General features: G+C 49.3%; 1 protein-coding gene across 1 annotated transcript in view; it reads right to left on the reverse strand.

Annotated features, from left to right (window-relative positions):
- Positions 1 to 17,677, reverse strand: part of ZDHHC18 (zDHHC palmitoyltransferase 18) — a 24,238-nt gene continuing 6,561 nt past the window's right edge. Inside the window, exons 3-8 of the mRNA XM_077150707.1 lie at positions 7,042 to 7,191; positions 5,346 to 5,483; positions 5,187 to 5,235; positions 4,496 to 4,598; positions 2,945 to 3,057; positions 1 to 2,055 (exon numbers count right to left, since the gene is read on the reverse strand). Of these exons, the coding sequence (XP_077006822.1) occupies positions 1,938 to 2,055; positions 2,945 to 3,057; positions 4,496 to 4,598; positions 5,187 to 5,235; positions 5,346 to 5,483; positions 7,042 to 7,191 (671 nt within the window). The 3' untranslated portion in view covers positions 1 to 1,937. The remainder of the gene's footprint in view (positions 2,056 to 2,944; positions 3,058 to 4,495; positions 4,599 to 5,186; positions 5,236 to 5,345; positions 5,484 to 7,041; positions 7,192 to 17,677) is intronic.

The following is a 17,677-nucleotide window of genomic DNA, read 5'->3' on the forward strand; positions in this document are numbered from 1 at the left end:
AACTCTTAAAAAACAAAAGTTTTATTACAGACAGGAACAAAGAACACTGGCTTAAATAAAAGGCAGGTGGGGGCCCCCTCCTCTGGCCAGCTTCTCTCCCCACTTCTGGGACCACTGGAGAAGGTCCAGGCCCAGAGGCTAGGGCAAAGCTGTTTCTCCCAGAGAAGTCCCTCTATGGCTGCTACTTCCCAGCTCTATCTATGACCCACTAGCCTCTGGACTGTGAAAGGCAAGATCCAGGGGTTTCCTATGTCACCTCCCAAGGGCTTCACTCACTTGAAGGGCCAAAGAGAGGGACATGGAAATGATTTTCTGTTTTGATACAAAAAACTACAGCTCCCAGCAGAGGGAAGTCCATCCCTTCTGAGTTTCTGGCCCAGGATTAGGCCAACCTTCACTCTCCTTTTGGCTCACTCCCCTTCTGCCTTCTTTTTCTCTGGATGGAGGCCCCTTGTCAGCAGAGACACCCTGTCTTCCAGCCCCTGGCACTGGGTCCCCTCCTCAAAGCTGGGAGGAGGGGGTGTGGTTTGTGGGATGGCAGACGCTCCCCAAGCAGCCATTGCCCCACCCACCACGCCCTGCCTCAGTCTGTATGAACAGGTTCCAGCTGGAAGCCTAACCTTGGGGCTGCGGGTGGGGTGGGGAGGCAGAGGGTGGCAGAGTTCCCCCTGCCCCTGGCTATCTGAAGTCCATGGAGATAGGAGAGATAGGAGGATGGGGGCTGAGCCCAGGGGTCCTTTGTGACCAATGTACATACTTTTCCAGTCCATGTGGCTCAAACTGTGCCTGCTGCCGGCTGACACCCAAGGGGCATGGTGGAGCAGAGGACAGTTTAGGGGATGTGGGGAAGTGGGAGCCAGCCACATTCATGCACAGCGCAAACATACACACACACACACACACACACACACACACACACACACACTTGCTCGCTCACTCACAGAAGGTATCTTGTAACAAACTTATTAAAACCGAATTGAATTGCGCTAACCCTCACCTGGCACTATACAGACAGCAATGCATCTGCCTTTGGCTTTTTCTTCTTTCTATCTAAAAAAATGCTATGTAGAAAAGAGGGCTATAAAATTGTGCAAAATACCCAGCATTAATAAACCCGTTTCAAGTATTGCCAGCAAGACTATAACCGACCCATCCCCAGACCTGACTTGAGAAAGAAGTGGGGGGCCAGGCTGAGAAACCTTAGAGAGCCCTCCATGGAGAGGGTAAGGAAGCATACCCACTTCCAAGAATGCTGCCAGGAATTAGGCAGGAGCTGCGAGTTTGGAGGCCTGGCTGGCTGGTTTGGCTTCCCCTCGCACAGGCTGCCCCAACTTGGCCCTCTCTACCTGGAACCTGAACCCTATCCTATTGGTTATCACAATACAAAAGCAAACACATACACACACATACATAAAAACAACAATTATCACAAAAAGAATGAAGGAGCCCACAAACCAAAGCAACCCACAGAGGCTTCCTCCCCAACAGCCTGTTGTCCAGAGCTGACCGACCAGTTCTCCATTTCACCCCCAAACCCCTGGCTCAGCAACTCCCCAGCAGCTCCCCTAACTGGGAGGTCTCAAGCTCAGTTCACACCCTCATTCATACAGGGCTTGCCCTGGCACAGGCAGAGATTCAGCATGGCCCCTGTGGTGGCCTCCAAAGGCTCTGGTCTCTCCTGTCACCCCTGCTGGACGGTGAGCTGGAGAGACGTAGGGCCCAAGGCTGTGGGAACCTGGATCTGGGGAGCAGAGGGTACAGCCATGGAACAGTTTGGGGAAAGCCACACAGGGGTGGGAAATAAATATGAAACGGTTTGACTCTTTGGCAGCTCTGCTTCCCTTGGATGGCATGGGGAGGGTCCTGGCAGGTGTGGAGGGCAGCAGGTGAGTGTGGAGGGGAAGACAGGCCAGCAGGCGGCAAGTACTGAGCCCAGTTCAGGGGTGGCCTCCTACCATGTGGGCGTCGGGCTTGGCTCCGCAGGCCGGCTCGTCGCTTCTCACGGGTGAGGGTAACATGGTGTCGGGCTGCACGAATCCCCTCCGGTCAATCAGGCTTCCAAAACACAACGGGGGTGGGGTGGGGGCACATGAGGGCTCTGTCCAACACTTAAGCAGCTATGGGAACAGCTATAGGGTCGGGGGTAGAGTCCACCTCCATCCAAGGAAAACCCAAGTCCCAGAAAGGCTGAGTAAAAGGAGAGCTGCTTTCAATTTGGGATATCAAGTCCCTTTCCTTCTGGAAGCCCCTTCCCTCTCTGTTCTATGATCACCTGGCTTTTGGCCACAGAACTCATTCCCTTTTCATTTAGATTGGCCCACCAGTCTGTCTGGATGCCATAAAATCAGACTGCGGGTGCAGGAGAAAGCAAGGATGAAAGGGCATTTGGGGATAGTGAGATTTCTACCGCATCCCTCCCCCTAGGAGTGGGAGGCAGGAGTGTAGGGGGTAATGCATGGGGTGCCCTACCCCAGCAGTCACCTGCAACTCCTGTTCTGGTGCTTTTGTGCCCCCTGGTGTTGGGAAGGTGAGGCAGCGTCCCAGCAGAACTGAGCCAGCAGGGTTCTCCTTGGCCAAAAAGGAGGATGGAGGCCCTACCCAGTCCCGGCAATCACCACCAGAAGGGCAGTGTGGCTCAAACAGGACTGAAATATTAATTGTGGTTATCCCCGGAGGTAGGATTACACGTAATCTCTAATACACCTCTTTTTCATCTAATTTTTTTCTTTAAGGAACATGTGATTAAAAATTACAACTCAACACAGAATTCCATTATGTGACAAATGTCCTGAATGCATCCAGCAGGGGATCATCAGCAGAGGGTGTCTGAAGTGTGAGGGGAGGTCTACTGATGCCCACAACTTCTCTGAGGTGGGGACTCACATCCCCATGCCCCCTGGCCAGGCCAAGCACTGTGGCCTCTCTCCGGCACCTCCTCGCTTACCTGGGAGGTAGGGGGCCACAGAGCACAGCACAGCAGTTGGTGATAACACTTTTATGGCTGTAGGGGTTGACAGAGGTCTCACCGCCCCTCTTGCTGGACCACGAGCCTTTTATCTGCAAAAAGGAAGGAGGCTTGGTCAGGCACCTATCTTCCTTTCACTTTTATAAGAGGCTTTTCTAGAGACTAGAAAAAACTGGTGAATTTTGAAGCCAATTCTGGTTCGGCTATTAGAAGGGGTCTGTCTTTAACCCAGGTAAGGATGTGGGGGACTGTGGGATGTAGAGGGTCACCCAGAAGAGAGAAGGAGGCCCCCAACCAGGACAGAAGAGAGAGTAAAGCCAAAGAAAAGCCTCCAGTGAAAAATTTTTGGGTGAATTCTCCCTTCCTCTGGCCAGCCACCTAAGAGGGAGGGTAGGACAAGGGCAAAGGGTCAGGATGACCTGGCTGGGAACCCTGGTCCTGCCACTGACTAGCTGTATGACCGTGAACGGACCATCAGTTCTGAATCTAAAGTCTCATTTGAAAAACAGGGACAATACCAACTCTCTGATAGCATTGTTGGAGAGCTAAACGAGATCATGTCCATCCCTAGCCCTGTGCAGGCACTGAGGAGCTCTGCAGTAAAGAATACCTGCTTGACTTGAACCCAGAACTTTCCAAACTTATTTGGCCACAACAACCTTTTTTACTTAGCACCTAATAATATTCTGCAAATCAGCATCCAGGAAACCATTTTCGGAGACACTGGCTGATGTCATTCCTGCTCTGTACCAATCACTTGGCACATGACACACTGTCATGTGTATGAAGTTTTGTTTCCCAGAAGGAGAGGCTGAGGCGAAAGAATGGATTTTCCATCAAAGGCTGGGTCTCTGATCAGATGGTGGCCCCTGAAACAGATGCTCTCATTTGTTCTCTTATTGTTTGGGAGGACCAGAATAGGGAAGTGAGGTCTGGCCCTGGGCTGGGCACACAGTGGGTATTCAGACGTGCTTGTTGGTAGACTTCTGCATGACAGCAATTAGGGAAGGTCAGTGGATCCCTACTGCTCTATTCTGGCTGCCCCCCTCAATATAGTTGCCTCAGGGGGCCCAAGAAACACCCCGGGAGGACAGTCATGTTTCTGATGGCTATAAGTGCAATATGGTGAAAAAGACGTCTATGATATGACTTCTGGCCACCAACCCTGGCTCTGCTCCTTTCCACTGGTGATACAGGGCAAGTCACTCAGTCATCAAATACAAAAGATTCTCAGGGTTGGCAAGAAAACTGAAGAGATGATGGGAACTGAAAGAACTCTCCAGATAGTAAGGTGCTTGCCAAACAAAATGACCTACTTCTCGTGGGGTTGTAGAGAAAAGCAACTTGTGGGCCATGGGAGCCTCAGAAACCTACATTAGGTCTCCAGGGCCAAGACGTGAGTACTGGAAGGAGACATGTGGCTGCCTTATATTTCCACCATGCTTCCCCAGCAGTCTCTGAGGCAGAGCTGCACCAGGGCTGCAGGCTCCCTCAGCCCTGCCTCCTGGGCCCAGTCCAAATCTTACTCACGTCTTCATTAGTTGTCAGGTTGGAGGCGACGAGGTAAGTGTGAAACCCTGAGAGGCCCAGGATGGACCAGATGGAGAAGAAGCAGATCACCAACTCCAGCACGGTGAGGGGAACAGTCAAGGACCCACAGGGGGGAAACACAGCTGGGCGTATAAGGCAGGGAGCCTCCCCTGGGGCTGGAAGCTTGCCACACTCAGCCTTTTTTACCTCTCCTTCTGTGGAGCTATTTCCCCAGAAAGGAAATCAGTTTTGTAACCAAGCCCTTCTTGTTGCCCAGTCATCATTTCTCAGCAGGATCAGCCTTTGGGCCTCAGGAGGGAGTGGGAGCCACCCCAAGAAGAGGACAAGACCAGAGATGATGGGTGGTACAGGGAACAGAGGGTTCCAAACACAGAGTTGGAGGCATGACGTGGTCTAGGGGGATAGACGTTTTAAGGGGCAAGCTCCCTTTCAAGCCCTTCAAGATGGGAATTATGCCTTCTGAGAGTTCTCAGCCACTCCAGCCCCACTATTCCCCATTTAGAGCCAGCTCTAGCCTGGCATGAACAGAAGCAGCTGGCATATTGAATTCTAGAGGATGATCACGTGTGTTCCATGCCATTCCTTTCTGTTTTTGAGATAAGGTGTGGGGACCAGCCCTAGTAAACGGGCCTCACATTCCACCAAGGGCCCACTAGCCAATAAAGGATATCTTGCTGGTGTCTCCTTCAGAGTGGAGAGGAAGGTGCTTCCCTGAGAGCCTGGGGAGGAAAAGAGAGAAGAGGACATAGCCGAGAGGGCAGCGACTACAGCCCCTTGCCAGGCCGAGCTTGCCAACCTGCCCTTTAGCCCCGCCGTCCCCCCAACTCACGCAGCGTCAGGTGGGTGACCACACAGGCGAAGATGAAGGCTGTCAGGAATGAGAGGGAGAGAATAAACGCGTAGAAGAAGCGGTAGTTCCGTCTCCCCACACAGTTGCCCACCCAAGGGCAATGATGGTCAAACCGTTCTGGAAAAAGACAAGGGAAGATGGGTTAGTGCCTGCCTGGCCCACAGCCAGTATGAGTGTTTAGAGTCCTCGCCCTGCAGCTGGGACTTTCCTACCCCTCTCACTCTCTCCTATGGCTGACTCCCAGTCCCTTGGACCCACTCTGCTTCTGGTCCACACGCAGCGGTCCCCATCAGCCCACGCACGCTCCTCTTGTCTCATTACCTGGATAACGATACATCCTCCTTTCTATCTCAATCCCTCATGAGAGTCTTCTCTGAACTCCAACCAAGGTGTGGGGGTGTGGGGGGTGGGGGTCCCCTGTTATCTGCTCCTGTGGCTCCTGGCCATTCTTTTCTGTGGCACTTGGCCCATCTTTACTTACATACTTATTTATAAGTACTGGATAGACCAGTTACCCCTGCTTGATTGTCAGCTCCACAAGGGGGGACCTCTGTTGGCCTTCCACTGTGCTGATGAACCCCCAGGGCCCAGAGCAGTGCCCGGTACAGAGAAGACCCCAAAAAAGTACATGTTGCCTGACTTGCCACCCAGGCCACATGCTGACAATGGCCCCTGTCCCTTGCCCTGTAACCTAGGCCCAGGGAGGGGCTGGATCGCTAGGTAACTTGTGGAGAAGCAGCATCCCCAGATGAGGTCAGAAGGCTGAGTTCATACTGGCATTATATCCCTAGGGGTGGGAAAAGTCCCCTGTGGGAATGTGGGTCACCAGCCCATTGCAGGCCTCATTCCAGGGCTAGCACCTTTTGCAGAGCATGGGTGGGGCAGGTTCTTAGGGATGAATGATGCCTACTGAGTCACCCACTTCACTGCCTACCGTCATGGGGTGTTCCCCACAATTCTCTTGCTCAGGGAGTGCTGAGCTAGCGTGATGAGCTCACTGTCCTGGGAACTGTGCAGTCACCACAGTTCAGCTTGCCTGGGTCCTTTCACATAGCGTTTCCCTTACAACACCTTCCCATGGAACCACTTTCGTTCCCCCTCAGAGCCGTGTGGGCCCTGAAGAGCAGAAAGAAGGGAGGAAACAAACTGGCTGCCCAGCAACCCCTGCAGTTGTGGGCCAGAAACCTAGACCCAATCTTGATTACATTCTTTATACCTTATCAGCTTATAAACCCCTCTGTTGTTCCCACATTTTTGTCCCTCCCAAATTCTCAAATCAGATCAAAGTCCTTCAGTATAGCTGGCCCCTGGGCCACTGGATGGCAAATCACTCTGTTTCCCAAACACATCTGGAACACTATTGTTCCAGTCTCTGGTTCCTAGAATCCTGGACATACTGGAGACCCGGCCAAGTCTGGAGACGAGAGGTTCAGGACCTCTATGTCCACTCCACACTTTAAAGTCAGGGGAAGAAATCCACCAACCCTGAGCTGAAACCAGGATATTTGGGGCGTGCCTCCTGCCCCCTACTCAGTCACAGCAAATCTAAAGTAACCAGACTTTCTATCCAGCCCTGGATATTTCAGACATAGTCCTCTCCCACTTCCCAGCCCTGCCCCCACAGCTCAGCCTCACTCAGAGGTCTCTGCATCCCTCCCTGCTGCCTGTCACTTACCCACACAGTTATCACAGACACTGCAGTGTGAGGTCCGGGGTGGCCGAAACATCTTGCAGGTGAAGCAGTACTTCAGCTTCACCATCTGCCCGTTGACCATCACCTCCCGGGTCCGCGGGGGAGGCCGATATGTGGAGCTGCCTGTGTTGTCTGAGAGTGGGAGGAGAAGAAGATGGAGGATGCCCAAGGCAGTCCAGAGTCAGGAGCCCTGGCTGGAGGAAAGCCACTGTTGAGTGACTGGGACAGGAGAAGCCTGTGGGGGAACTGTCCTGAGAGCAAACGGTGTAAAATGTTGGATCTAAGTCAGGGCAACCAGTAAGAGCAGCTGCCACATACTGAGCACTTGGCCCGTCCCAGGCACGGTACCCAAAGCTTCCAACCCTGCTATCATCCCTGCTGTCCTCACACAACTCAGAAAAGGGCTTTCAGAGAAGGAACCCCAGGAAGGTTTAGTGAAGGTTATCTACTCCAGCACGGATCTAACTTCCAGTTCACAGGAACGTCAGGGGATTGGGAAACAAAGTAAACTACACCTCGAGGAAACAACTGAACAAATACAGAATGTGGGACATATGCACGCTCATGGGTTGAGCTGTAAAAAAAGTCAATGTCACTTATAAAAAGAGAGGGAAGATGGTTCTAAATTAAGAGGTTTAGGAGACATAACAAACTAATGTAGTACATAAGCCTTGACTGGATCTTATTTTGGAAAACACACACACACACAGAGCAGCAAAAGACATTAGGGGAGCAATAGAGGAAATTTAACTGTAGAATAGAAGTTAGGGAATTATTAGCTTTCCTAGGCGTGTAATGGAATTGTGGTTATATAGGAGACTGTCCTTAGATTTTGAAGATGCATGATGAAGTATTATGATGTGTGTAATTTACTATGAAATGGTTAAATAAGAACAAAAAACATATATATAGAGATAAAACAAATGAGATACACTATTAACTATTGAATCTGGAGAGCACATGTACAGGACTTTATGTTCTTCCTACTTTTCTATACCTTTGAAATTTTTCATAATAAAAAGCTTTTTTTTCATGCAGAGATATATCATGTTCTAAGATTGGAAGAATCAATATTGTAAAGGGATTTATTCTCCCTAAATTAATCTACAGATTTAACTAATCCAAGTGAAAAATCCCAGTAGGTTTTTGTATGTGGAAATTCTAAAATGTATATGGAAATGCAAAGGGCCAGAATAGCCAAGGCACTCTTGAACAAAGCTGGAGGACTTATACTACCAGATAGCAAGAGCTATGATAAAAGACAGCTTGGTTTTGGTGCAAGGGTAGAAACACTGACCAGAAATAGAGAAAAGAGAGTCCAGAAACAGACCCACATGTATATGATCACATGGTTTTTGACAAAGGCAATACTGCAGTATAGTGAAGACAATGGTCTTTTCACACACATACAAAAATGGTGCTGGGTCCATTGGATATAAAAATGAGGGGGAATTGTAGCTATACCCCTGCCACACACCAAACACAAACTTCAATCCAGGGGATTTCAGCTTTAGATGCAAAAGGTATAAAAAAAAGTTTTGAATTAAAAAAATAAATAAAGAATGTCTTAGAGACTTTGGAGTAGACAAAAATTTCTTAAGCAAGATACAAAGAGGCTAACCATTAAAGAACAATTTGATAAACTGGATTACAAAATTAAGAACATCTGTTCATCTAAAGACATCATTAAAAGAATGGAAAAGCAGGCAGTGCGGTGGTTCAGTGGCAGAATTCTCACCCGCTATGCCGGGAGACCCAGGTTCAATTCCTGGAGTCTGCCCATGCCAAAAAGAGAAAAAAAAAAAAAGAATGAAAAAGTGACCCTGAGAGTAGATGATATTTATAATACGTTTATCTGACAAAGGATGTGTATCCAGAATATATAAATAAGTCCTATAATTCAGTAAGAAAAAGTCAGACAATTGAATAGAAAAAAGACTTTAACAGGCATGTCACAGAAGCAGCCGTCCAAAACACCCAATAAACACATGAAAAGGTGCTCATCTTCATCAGCCTTCAGCGAAGTACAAAGTAAAACCACAATGAAAAGCCTCTTCACACCCACCAGAATGGCTTACAATGAAAAAAATAAAAAATACTAAGTGTTGACAAAGATGGCAGGCAACTGGAACTCCCATATGACCACTGTGGAAAACTGTGGGGCAATAACTACCAAAAGGGAACAGATGCACACCCAACAATCGACTCTTAGGTATCTACCCAATGGAAATGTGCATGATATGACGTGGACTAAAAGACACGTAAATTAGGGGAACTCTATGTTCTGCAGGAGTTTAAAAACAAGCACACAAATAAACAAATACATAAATTTTATTTAAAAAGACACATACAAGGGTGTGCATGCAACAATTCTCACAATACCCCAAATCTAGAACTACTCAAATGCCCAACAATAGAATGGATTTTTAAAAAATGTAATAAATTAAAAAAAAAAGTAGTATATTCACCCGGTGGAATTCTATAAGGCAATGAGAACAAATAATCCTCAACTGCACACAGCAGTATGAATACATCTCATAAACATCATGGAAAGTTAAGAAACCAGACACGAAAGAGAACAAATTCTCAAAAACAGTAAAGCTCATCTATGGTGTTAAAAGTTCAGACTGTGGATGGATGAGAGTGACCACAAAGGGGCTCAACGGGGTTGTGGAGATGCTGGTTGTATGTTATGCATTGATCTGGGTGCTAATTACCCGTGTGTGTTTAGTTTGTGAACATTCATCGAATAGAACACTTATGATTTATACACTTCTGAAAGCATAAGTAAATAAAATAAGAAAAAGAAAAAAGGAAAGGTTTAAGTCACTTGTCTGAAATCATGCTGCTGATATTCTAGAAGAGCAGGAATCTGAACCCAGATCTGTCATATCCCAAAGCTCATGCTTCCACTCACGGCGCCCCTCCGTACCCCAGGACACAGAGGATCAAAGTCTCCACAGCAGTGCTCCTTTCTGGACAGAAGTCTGAGAGTCACACAGGGCAGCCTGTCAGGTCTCCAGCTCTCACCATGTTCCCAGCCATTGCTTCCATGGGATCACCACCCCAGATAATATCTCGTTTGGCTACTTGCCTCCAATGATTATTTACTGAGCGTCTCCCATGTCCCAGGCACTATTCTAAGTGCTTGGCACACATAAGGAAAGCAAACAGACTGCAGGCTCACATTTCCAACCACTAAGTGGACATTACTAGGCTGTTTCACCATCACTACAACCACAGCATTTTAAAAACAGAACCAAGCATCTAAGCCTCTCCCATTCTCAATGCCCAGACCCAGGGCAGGCCCACAGCACCAAACAGCTTCCCCAGAAGACACACTGCTCCCAGCCCCTCTGCCTTCCAACCCACCCTGCACTCACTGCCCCGTTTCTCTAAATATTCCTTTCAAGTCACTTCCCAGCTCAAAACCTGTCACTGGCCTCCCCTAAAAAAATAAGATGAAGGACAAACTTCTTCTTTTTTTTCTTTTTTTTTTTTGCATGGGCAGGCACAGGGAATCAAACCTGGGTCTCTGGCATGGCAGACGAGAACTCTGCCTGCTGAGCCACCATGGCCCGCCCAACGACAAACTTCTTATCCCAATACTGAGGGCCACCCACAGTTGAGTCCAAGCTCTGTTCCCCGGCTTTTCTCCCTCTATTTTTCTCCACCGAGTCTCTGGAGGCTTAGTCTTCCTGCCCTCACTCTCAGCATGCCTGGCCTCTCCTCAGCTCACCAGGATGCACCCCAGCCCGACCCGCTCTCCCTCTGCTTCTGCTGCCTCGTACACCCCCACTGCTCAATGTTGTGTTGTGACGGCACTTTCTGCGTTTGTGTATACTTTGTTTTACTATAGAGTCCATGTGAGTACAGACAGTAAAAAACAGGCAGTCCAGAACCTATGAACTAAGAAGCAGCATGGCATGGAGAAGAGAAAACGTGTTTCGGATTCAGACAGGGTTGGGATTTGGGTCCCAACGCTTCCATGTATGAGCTGGTGCCTCGGAGAAGTTGGTTAACCTCCCTGAGCCTGCCGTCTCACCTATCAAAATAGATGAATGACAATAACTACCCTGAAGGGTTGTAAGGGTAAGAACTCATCCACCCAAAGGTAATGGCACTAGGTAAGTGCTTACCAGTAGCTGTTTCCATGAGAGGCAGCAAGGCACAAGCTTTGGAGTCAGAACACTGAGTTCAAACTCTGCTTCTGCTGTGTACTTCCTACTTAAAGTCCCCTCAGCGGTCTGAGCCTCAGTCTCCTCATCTATAGAATGAGGATAAGACTAGTGTCCTCCTCACAGGGTTGTTGTCAGGGCTGAAGGAGATCCTGGGAGGACAGCCCTGAGCACAATGCCAAGTTCAGAGGAGTCCCTGATAGGAGTTCTGACAAGCTGTTCACGCCACAATACTCGAGCATACAGAACTTGCCAGCTCGTTCCAGAGCTGTTGATGCTATTCCAAATCAAACCCCTCATTCTGCCCCAAAGACCCCAGGGTCCCTGCCCACTGCTGCCTCCCCCAGCTTAGACACAGTCTTTGGCATCAGAGTGTGGGTATGGACCTCAGCTCAGGCACTTCTTAGCTGTGTGGTATGGGTGAAGCCGCCTAACTTCTCTGTTCCTTCATCTACTAAAAAAAAGAACGGGACATAATCGAACCTACCTCACAGGGTTGTTGGTAGAATGAGGTGAGGTAACTCGCCAGTGGGTTTAACAAAGTGTCTAGTACCTGACAAGAGCTTAATAAATATTAGGCATCATTGTTGTTGTTTCTGTAAAACATTAGATTCCAAACAACTGATTTACAAAGAAATCTTTGGAACACAACCCACTGTGAATGAAGGACAGCCAGCACCCATGGACCCTCCTCGGCACTGGAAGGAAACTGGAAGCCCTCATCGGACTCCCGCAGGCCCTTGCCAGGTGAGAGGCGAGCCCAAGGACCCTCCCCAAGGCAGGGGGACCCCATCAGCATGCTCTGGCCTCCGGCAGCCAGGCTTCCTCCTCTCTAGAGCTCTGCAAAAGAGGAACCAAGCTCTGCATACCCAACTTCCTCAGGCCGTCAGGAGCTGGGGAGGCCGAGAGGGAGAGGGTGTCATGCTGAAGCGAGGATGCCGCCCAGGTGCTGGGTGAAAGTCACCAGTCTCGGGGCCCTACAGGAGCCTGGGGCAAAGGAGGCATCACAAGGGATGTTGACGTGACGAGAAGACAAGCAGCTGCCAGGGTCCGTCGCTTCCTTTCAGGACACACAGTGCTGACCAGTCACAACCCCTGTCTTGGCCTCAGAATCCTCCTCAATCCACTCCTCTGGCAGCCATTAATGGTAGCCTGTTGGCACCCAGACAAGTTCTTTTGCCATTCCTGACCAAAAAGCCCAGGTCTCTTAGGTTTCCTTTGAACAACACGATTTTCAAAGTAGATCAACATTCCTCATCTTACTTGATTCACAAAATAATCCTCTGGCTCAGCAAAGGGATAAATGCCCATGTTTTACAGATGGGGAAACTGAGTTCACTAACGATATAAGGTGAAGTGGAAATTAGAACCCATCTCTTCCCAGGCATTCAATTGTTCATTCTTTCATACATGAACATCGACTACATACAAGGAATTATACAAGGTCTGGGTGGCAAGCGAGGGGAGAAATAAGTAGCAAGTACATATATAGATGAGTCAAAGCTGTCTTTTTGTTCACCCTCTGCCTATCTGGTATATCATAGATGCTCAGAAAATGTCTGTTGACATGAAGGAAAGGAGGGACATGATAGTAAGAAATGCCATCTTTCTCCTAAAGCTAAGTTCTACTTCAGGGCTCTTTCTGCTATATCAGATTCCTTGCCAAGAAGTGACAGATGCCCTTGCAGGTATCGAGGCCTCCTGCAGCCTCCCAGATTGGAAACTACAGCCCCTGGGGACCTATGGAGGGAGGAGAAACACTCATCCTGAGTAGTTGTGAGAAGCAAAGGAATTTCTCCATGCCTTCCTCCTGAAAGGAGGGGCACACGGTGGGACTCTTGCCCCAGAGCACAGCCCTCGGAGAGGACCAGGCCAGGCATTTTACTGTCAGAGCCTGACTGGCTATGGCTGGGACAGAAGCCCAGTGCCTGGCATGGAAGCCCCCTAGGGCTGGCCGTGAGTTACCAAGAGAAGGCCCTTGATCTCTGTCTCCTCTGCTAGCCCTGACTGCCTCTTGTCCTTCTGTTGTCACCACCTGTAGAGGAAACAGCTGTAGGACTATGGTCTCCCTAGCCCCCAGGGCCAGCTCAAGGTCAGCCACAGCACCAGGCTGCCAGCGGTAGGTCACTGCAATCCCCATCTGACCATTCCTGCTCATTCCAGAACTTCTCAGAGTCACTAAGACCTACTGGACTTGGTGCTATGCCTAGGGATATGGGAAGTGCTCAGCCCGGGGGCAGAAGCAGCTGGAGAAGAGGATAATTAGAGGCAGTGTAATAAGCTCTGTGAGTCCATACGGTGCACGGACTCTGGGGCAAGCCTGATCTCATTCTGAAACCTGGCCTGACCACTGGTTATAACTTTGAGGAACCTTTTAACCTCTATGAGCCTCAGTTTCCTCACCTCTACAATGGGTAACAATAACATGAACCTTATGAGGTACAGACTACTGATGATATAATGTCAAGGTCTAACCCACAGCAGGCCAATTAATGGGATAATTGGTACACAAACTCAATACCTTGAGAATACAGAGGGGAATAGGTGGGGTGGGCACAGGGAGGCAGAGTTGTAAGAAGCTACAAAAGAAAAGGCAATTAAATTGGATCAGAAAGAGTGGAACCTTAGGCTCACCAGGGGTGATGGGGATAGGAACAGCAGAAGCAAGCTGAAGGCTGGAGGCATTCGGGTGTACAGTGTGCCTGGGGGGTGCTGGGACATGGTAGGAGATGAGGTGAGAAGGGTGGGCTGGGAGCCAACTGCCCAGGGTCTCTCCTGACGGATGAGGAGCTCGCCCTGTACGTAGCAGGCAAGTGGGCTCAGGGCTCCCCACCAGGGGTGAGTGCAGGGTTTTCAGGAAGTTGTGGGAGATGGTGTTTCCTGCCCAGGACATGAAGCAACACTGACTCACGTGGTAAGAAAGTTATTCCCCTTTCAATTCCCTTTCAAACTTTTGACTCCATCAAGGAGAAAGTATCAACTTTTAATACTAACACTTAAGAATCTCAAAGTCCTCACTCAAAGTTCCTGCTTTCTGTAGGCCACTGTTACTAACCACCAAGCATTCAGTAACACTGTTAAGTTTTTCAAATGATTATTTTCTGATCAGAGCAAATGATCCCGGCTTTTCATTTACAGGGGTGATATAAATTTTCCTTTTAGAATTCATTTAAAAAGTGAGCCATTGAAATGAAATTACTAAAAAAATAAAGACGAGATGCAGGGATGGCAAAAATCATGACAGTTGTACTCAAATGACTGATATTTAGGAAACGATGCTGAAGGCACTAGTGAGGCGCCCAAATTCTGAGCCAGGGAAGGCCGGGGTCAAATCTGAGTCTTGGAAATACTCTGTGACTGAAAGGGGAGATCAGACATTAAGGGACTGGTCAGCAGAGACCCGAGTTAATCCAGGTAGAAAATGAGGCAGGTCTGCCTTGGGACAGTGGGCTTCAGGTCAAAGACCTGGGGGAGATATTCCGGAAGCAGACAGCACAGGGGTCTGGGCCCTGTTGCCTGGCAGCAGAGCGGGGAGACCATACCTTTTTTGTCTGTCCTGTAAGCTGTAACCAACCTAGGTGGCATCTGTTACTTGGATTCAGATGCTTATCTCTATCATCTCTCATTAGACCACAAGCTTCTTAGGGTGATATTCTTATGTCCTACCTCTTTTCCAACTGCCCAGAGCACCTGGACTGTGTGGTCTTGCAGGCTGCTCCAGCTGTACAGCCCACCCCTTGAAAGGTTGGGATCTTAGCCTAGTGTGAACAACCATCCTAGTTTGCCTGGGACTGAGGGGTTTCCCAGGATGTAGGACTTTTGGTGCTGAACCTTGGACAGTCCTGACACACTGGGACAAGTTGGTTACCCTATGCAAGGTGGTCCTTGTAAGGTGGGCCAGAATCCTGCTGGACCCATCTCATTCTGAATCCTGGCTTGAGACGCAAGAGGCAGTGAGAAGCCCACACTGTCTACAGGAGCCAGGCCAGGCCAACGGGATTTCATGCTCGCCTGGTTCCACGTTTATGTGCACAGCACCACTCGTCTCTCAAAAAGGCTCAGTAACCTTAGTCCTTTCAAGAAACTAGGTTTCACCCTAGTTTGAAGCCTCCTGGACACATCCCAGAATTTGAGTCCAGCTCAAGTTTAAGAATTTGAAGGCTCCCAAGATGCCCTTTTTCAGGCTGAGCAACTATTCTATTAGGAAGAGTCTTAGACCTTGGCTTTCAGGGCCCTACAAGACCGATTCCACCCCATCATTCTAATATTACCCTAATTCTCTGAAGGGCAGCTTGTGTTCCAGCTAAAATGCTTGCATGGTGTTCCCATGGTTGGCCCTCCTCCTTCCTACTTCTGGTCTCTCTTCCTTCTGTTCCATCTGCCTGGAGGGATCCCTTTATATATCTTCTTGTGTCTGAATTCTACCCAAACTTTAAGGCTCAGCTCAAGTGCCATCTCTCCAAGAAAATTTCCAAGTTTCCCAGGCGGAAGATAATCCTGATTCCTCTGACCTGCTTCCAAAGTCTGGTCTCACTCACAACGGACTAAACTAGACTGGAAGCCACCGGAGGGCAGGTTCAGCTCATACCCATGTTTGGCCCTCCCCCTGTTGTCCGAAGTCAGCATACAGAATTAACATATACTTCCTGATCAAAAGACAAACCCATAATGCCTACTTGGGAGAAGTTCCAATGGCTTCTCAACAAGTTACTTTGGGACAGCAAGAAAGAACTTCAAAGGGGCTCAGCCACTCTTCAGTCCCTTCATTCATCCATTTAGCCCAAAGTCATGAAATCTTCTACATGGCAGACAAGGTGACTGAGACACAGTCAGTCTGTACCCTCACAGTTCAACGAAAAGGCAGAGACCTGCCCCAACAACTCTGTAAAAACTGCCATGCAGCTCAGGGCTGGAGAGGGAAGGCAATGGCACTCTGGAATGTGTGACTGAGAGTGTAGCTCAATGGGGGCCATGGCGGCTTCTCACGAAAGGGACATTGGGGTTGAGACTGAAGATGTGGAGGGAGGGGCTGTGCATGATTGAGGCTGTGTCCCTGCTACCATCTCAGATGAGGAAGCAAGGGACTTTGGAGTCTAAAGACACACACTCTGTCTCTGCGCTTTCACTCTCAGGCTATGTGACCGCCCGCCTCAGTTTCTCCGTTGGCATAACTAGTTAGCAGGGCTGACTTCACCGGGTGGTTGTGAGGATTTGCGAGGATAAGGGGTAGGACGCACTCAGCACACAGCAAAGCTCTCCCCAAACCTGGGGGATTACTGCTGTCATTGTCACCTAAACAGCTCACAGGAGCAGAGGATTCCAGGCAATGAGCCTGCAGTCTGGGCGGAGCTAGACAATAATCCTGCCTCACAATTAGCCCTGACCTGGCAGGGAAAGAAAGGTGCTGCCGCCAGGTCAGACTGTGGAATTCTGTATGAGCAGGAGGTTGTGTGGCCCCAGAGTGCAAGGGGAAAGAAGCCGGATGTAGGCAAGATGACGATGGCAGCCAGGGACATGGCCAAGGCCAGGCCTGGACAAAGGAATGAAACTAAGAACAGACGGAAGTGCAAGAGAACATCCTCTCGCCAGCCTGCCAGCCTGAGCTCTGGAGAATTAGTGAAACAATTTCCTGTGATGATGCAGTAGGGCTCTGACATTTACAGGCCACTAGGGCTCCTCAGGACCAGCTGGGTATTTAAAAGCCTGTCTGAAAGCCACCCTGTTAGGGGAAGGAGCCAACCAGGGGTGGAAAGCCCAGGGGTGTCATAAATACCTGCGTCACTTCTTAGCAGGAAGGAGCTAGGGTGGAGCAAGCGGAGATCAAGGCCCTGGCTCCAGTGCCCAGACACCCAGTGGGTAGGAGGAGCCAAGGGCCACCCAGGCTACCTGGGAGTACAGGTTCTCTCTAGCTACACTGGCTTCCCTGCCACTCCTCAAACATACCAGCTTCTTCCCCACTCAGGGTTTATGCCTTTACTCTTCCCCCTGCGAGGAGCACTCTTTCCAAATTCTCACATTACTGGTTCCTCTCAAGTGCCACCTCCTCCTAGAGGCCTCCCCTGACTACCTAATCTAAGCCCACCCCTCCCCCACACCTACTGTGCTGTCCACGATACCCATATGGCTCAATCCCTCATCTCTGCTTCTTCGCTCCTTCGTAAGGCCTTCCCTGACCACCGCATTTTGAGTCACACACCCATTCCTTCTTCCAGGCGTTACTCTTTTCTGACATCCTAGATACCTGGTACCTGTCTTTGGTTTACTGTCTTTCTCCTTCCACTGGAATGTCAGCTCACAAGGTTAGGGGTGGTTGTCTGTTTTGTTCACTGCTGTATTGTCAGCATCAAAAAAAGTGCCTGGCACATAGTAGAGGCTCAACAAATGCTTGATATGTGAATGAATAAGTGTACAGTGAAGTGTTTAAGAGCAGGGGCTCTGGT

This window comes from Tamandua tetradactyla, chromosome 2, assembly GCF_023851605.1.
Source record: "Tamandua tetradactyla isolate mTamTet1 chromosome 2, mTamTet1.pri, whole genome shotgun sequence".
NCBI lineage: Eukaryota > Metazoa > Chordata > Mammalia > Pilosa > Myrmecophagidae > Tamandua > Tamandua tetradactyla.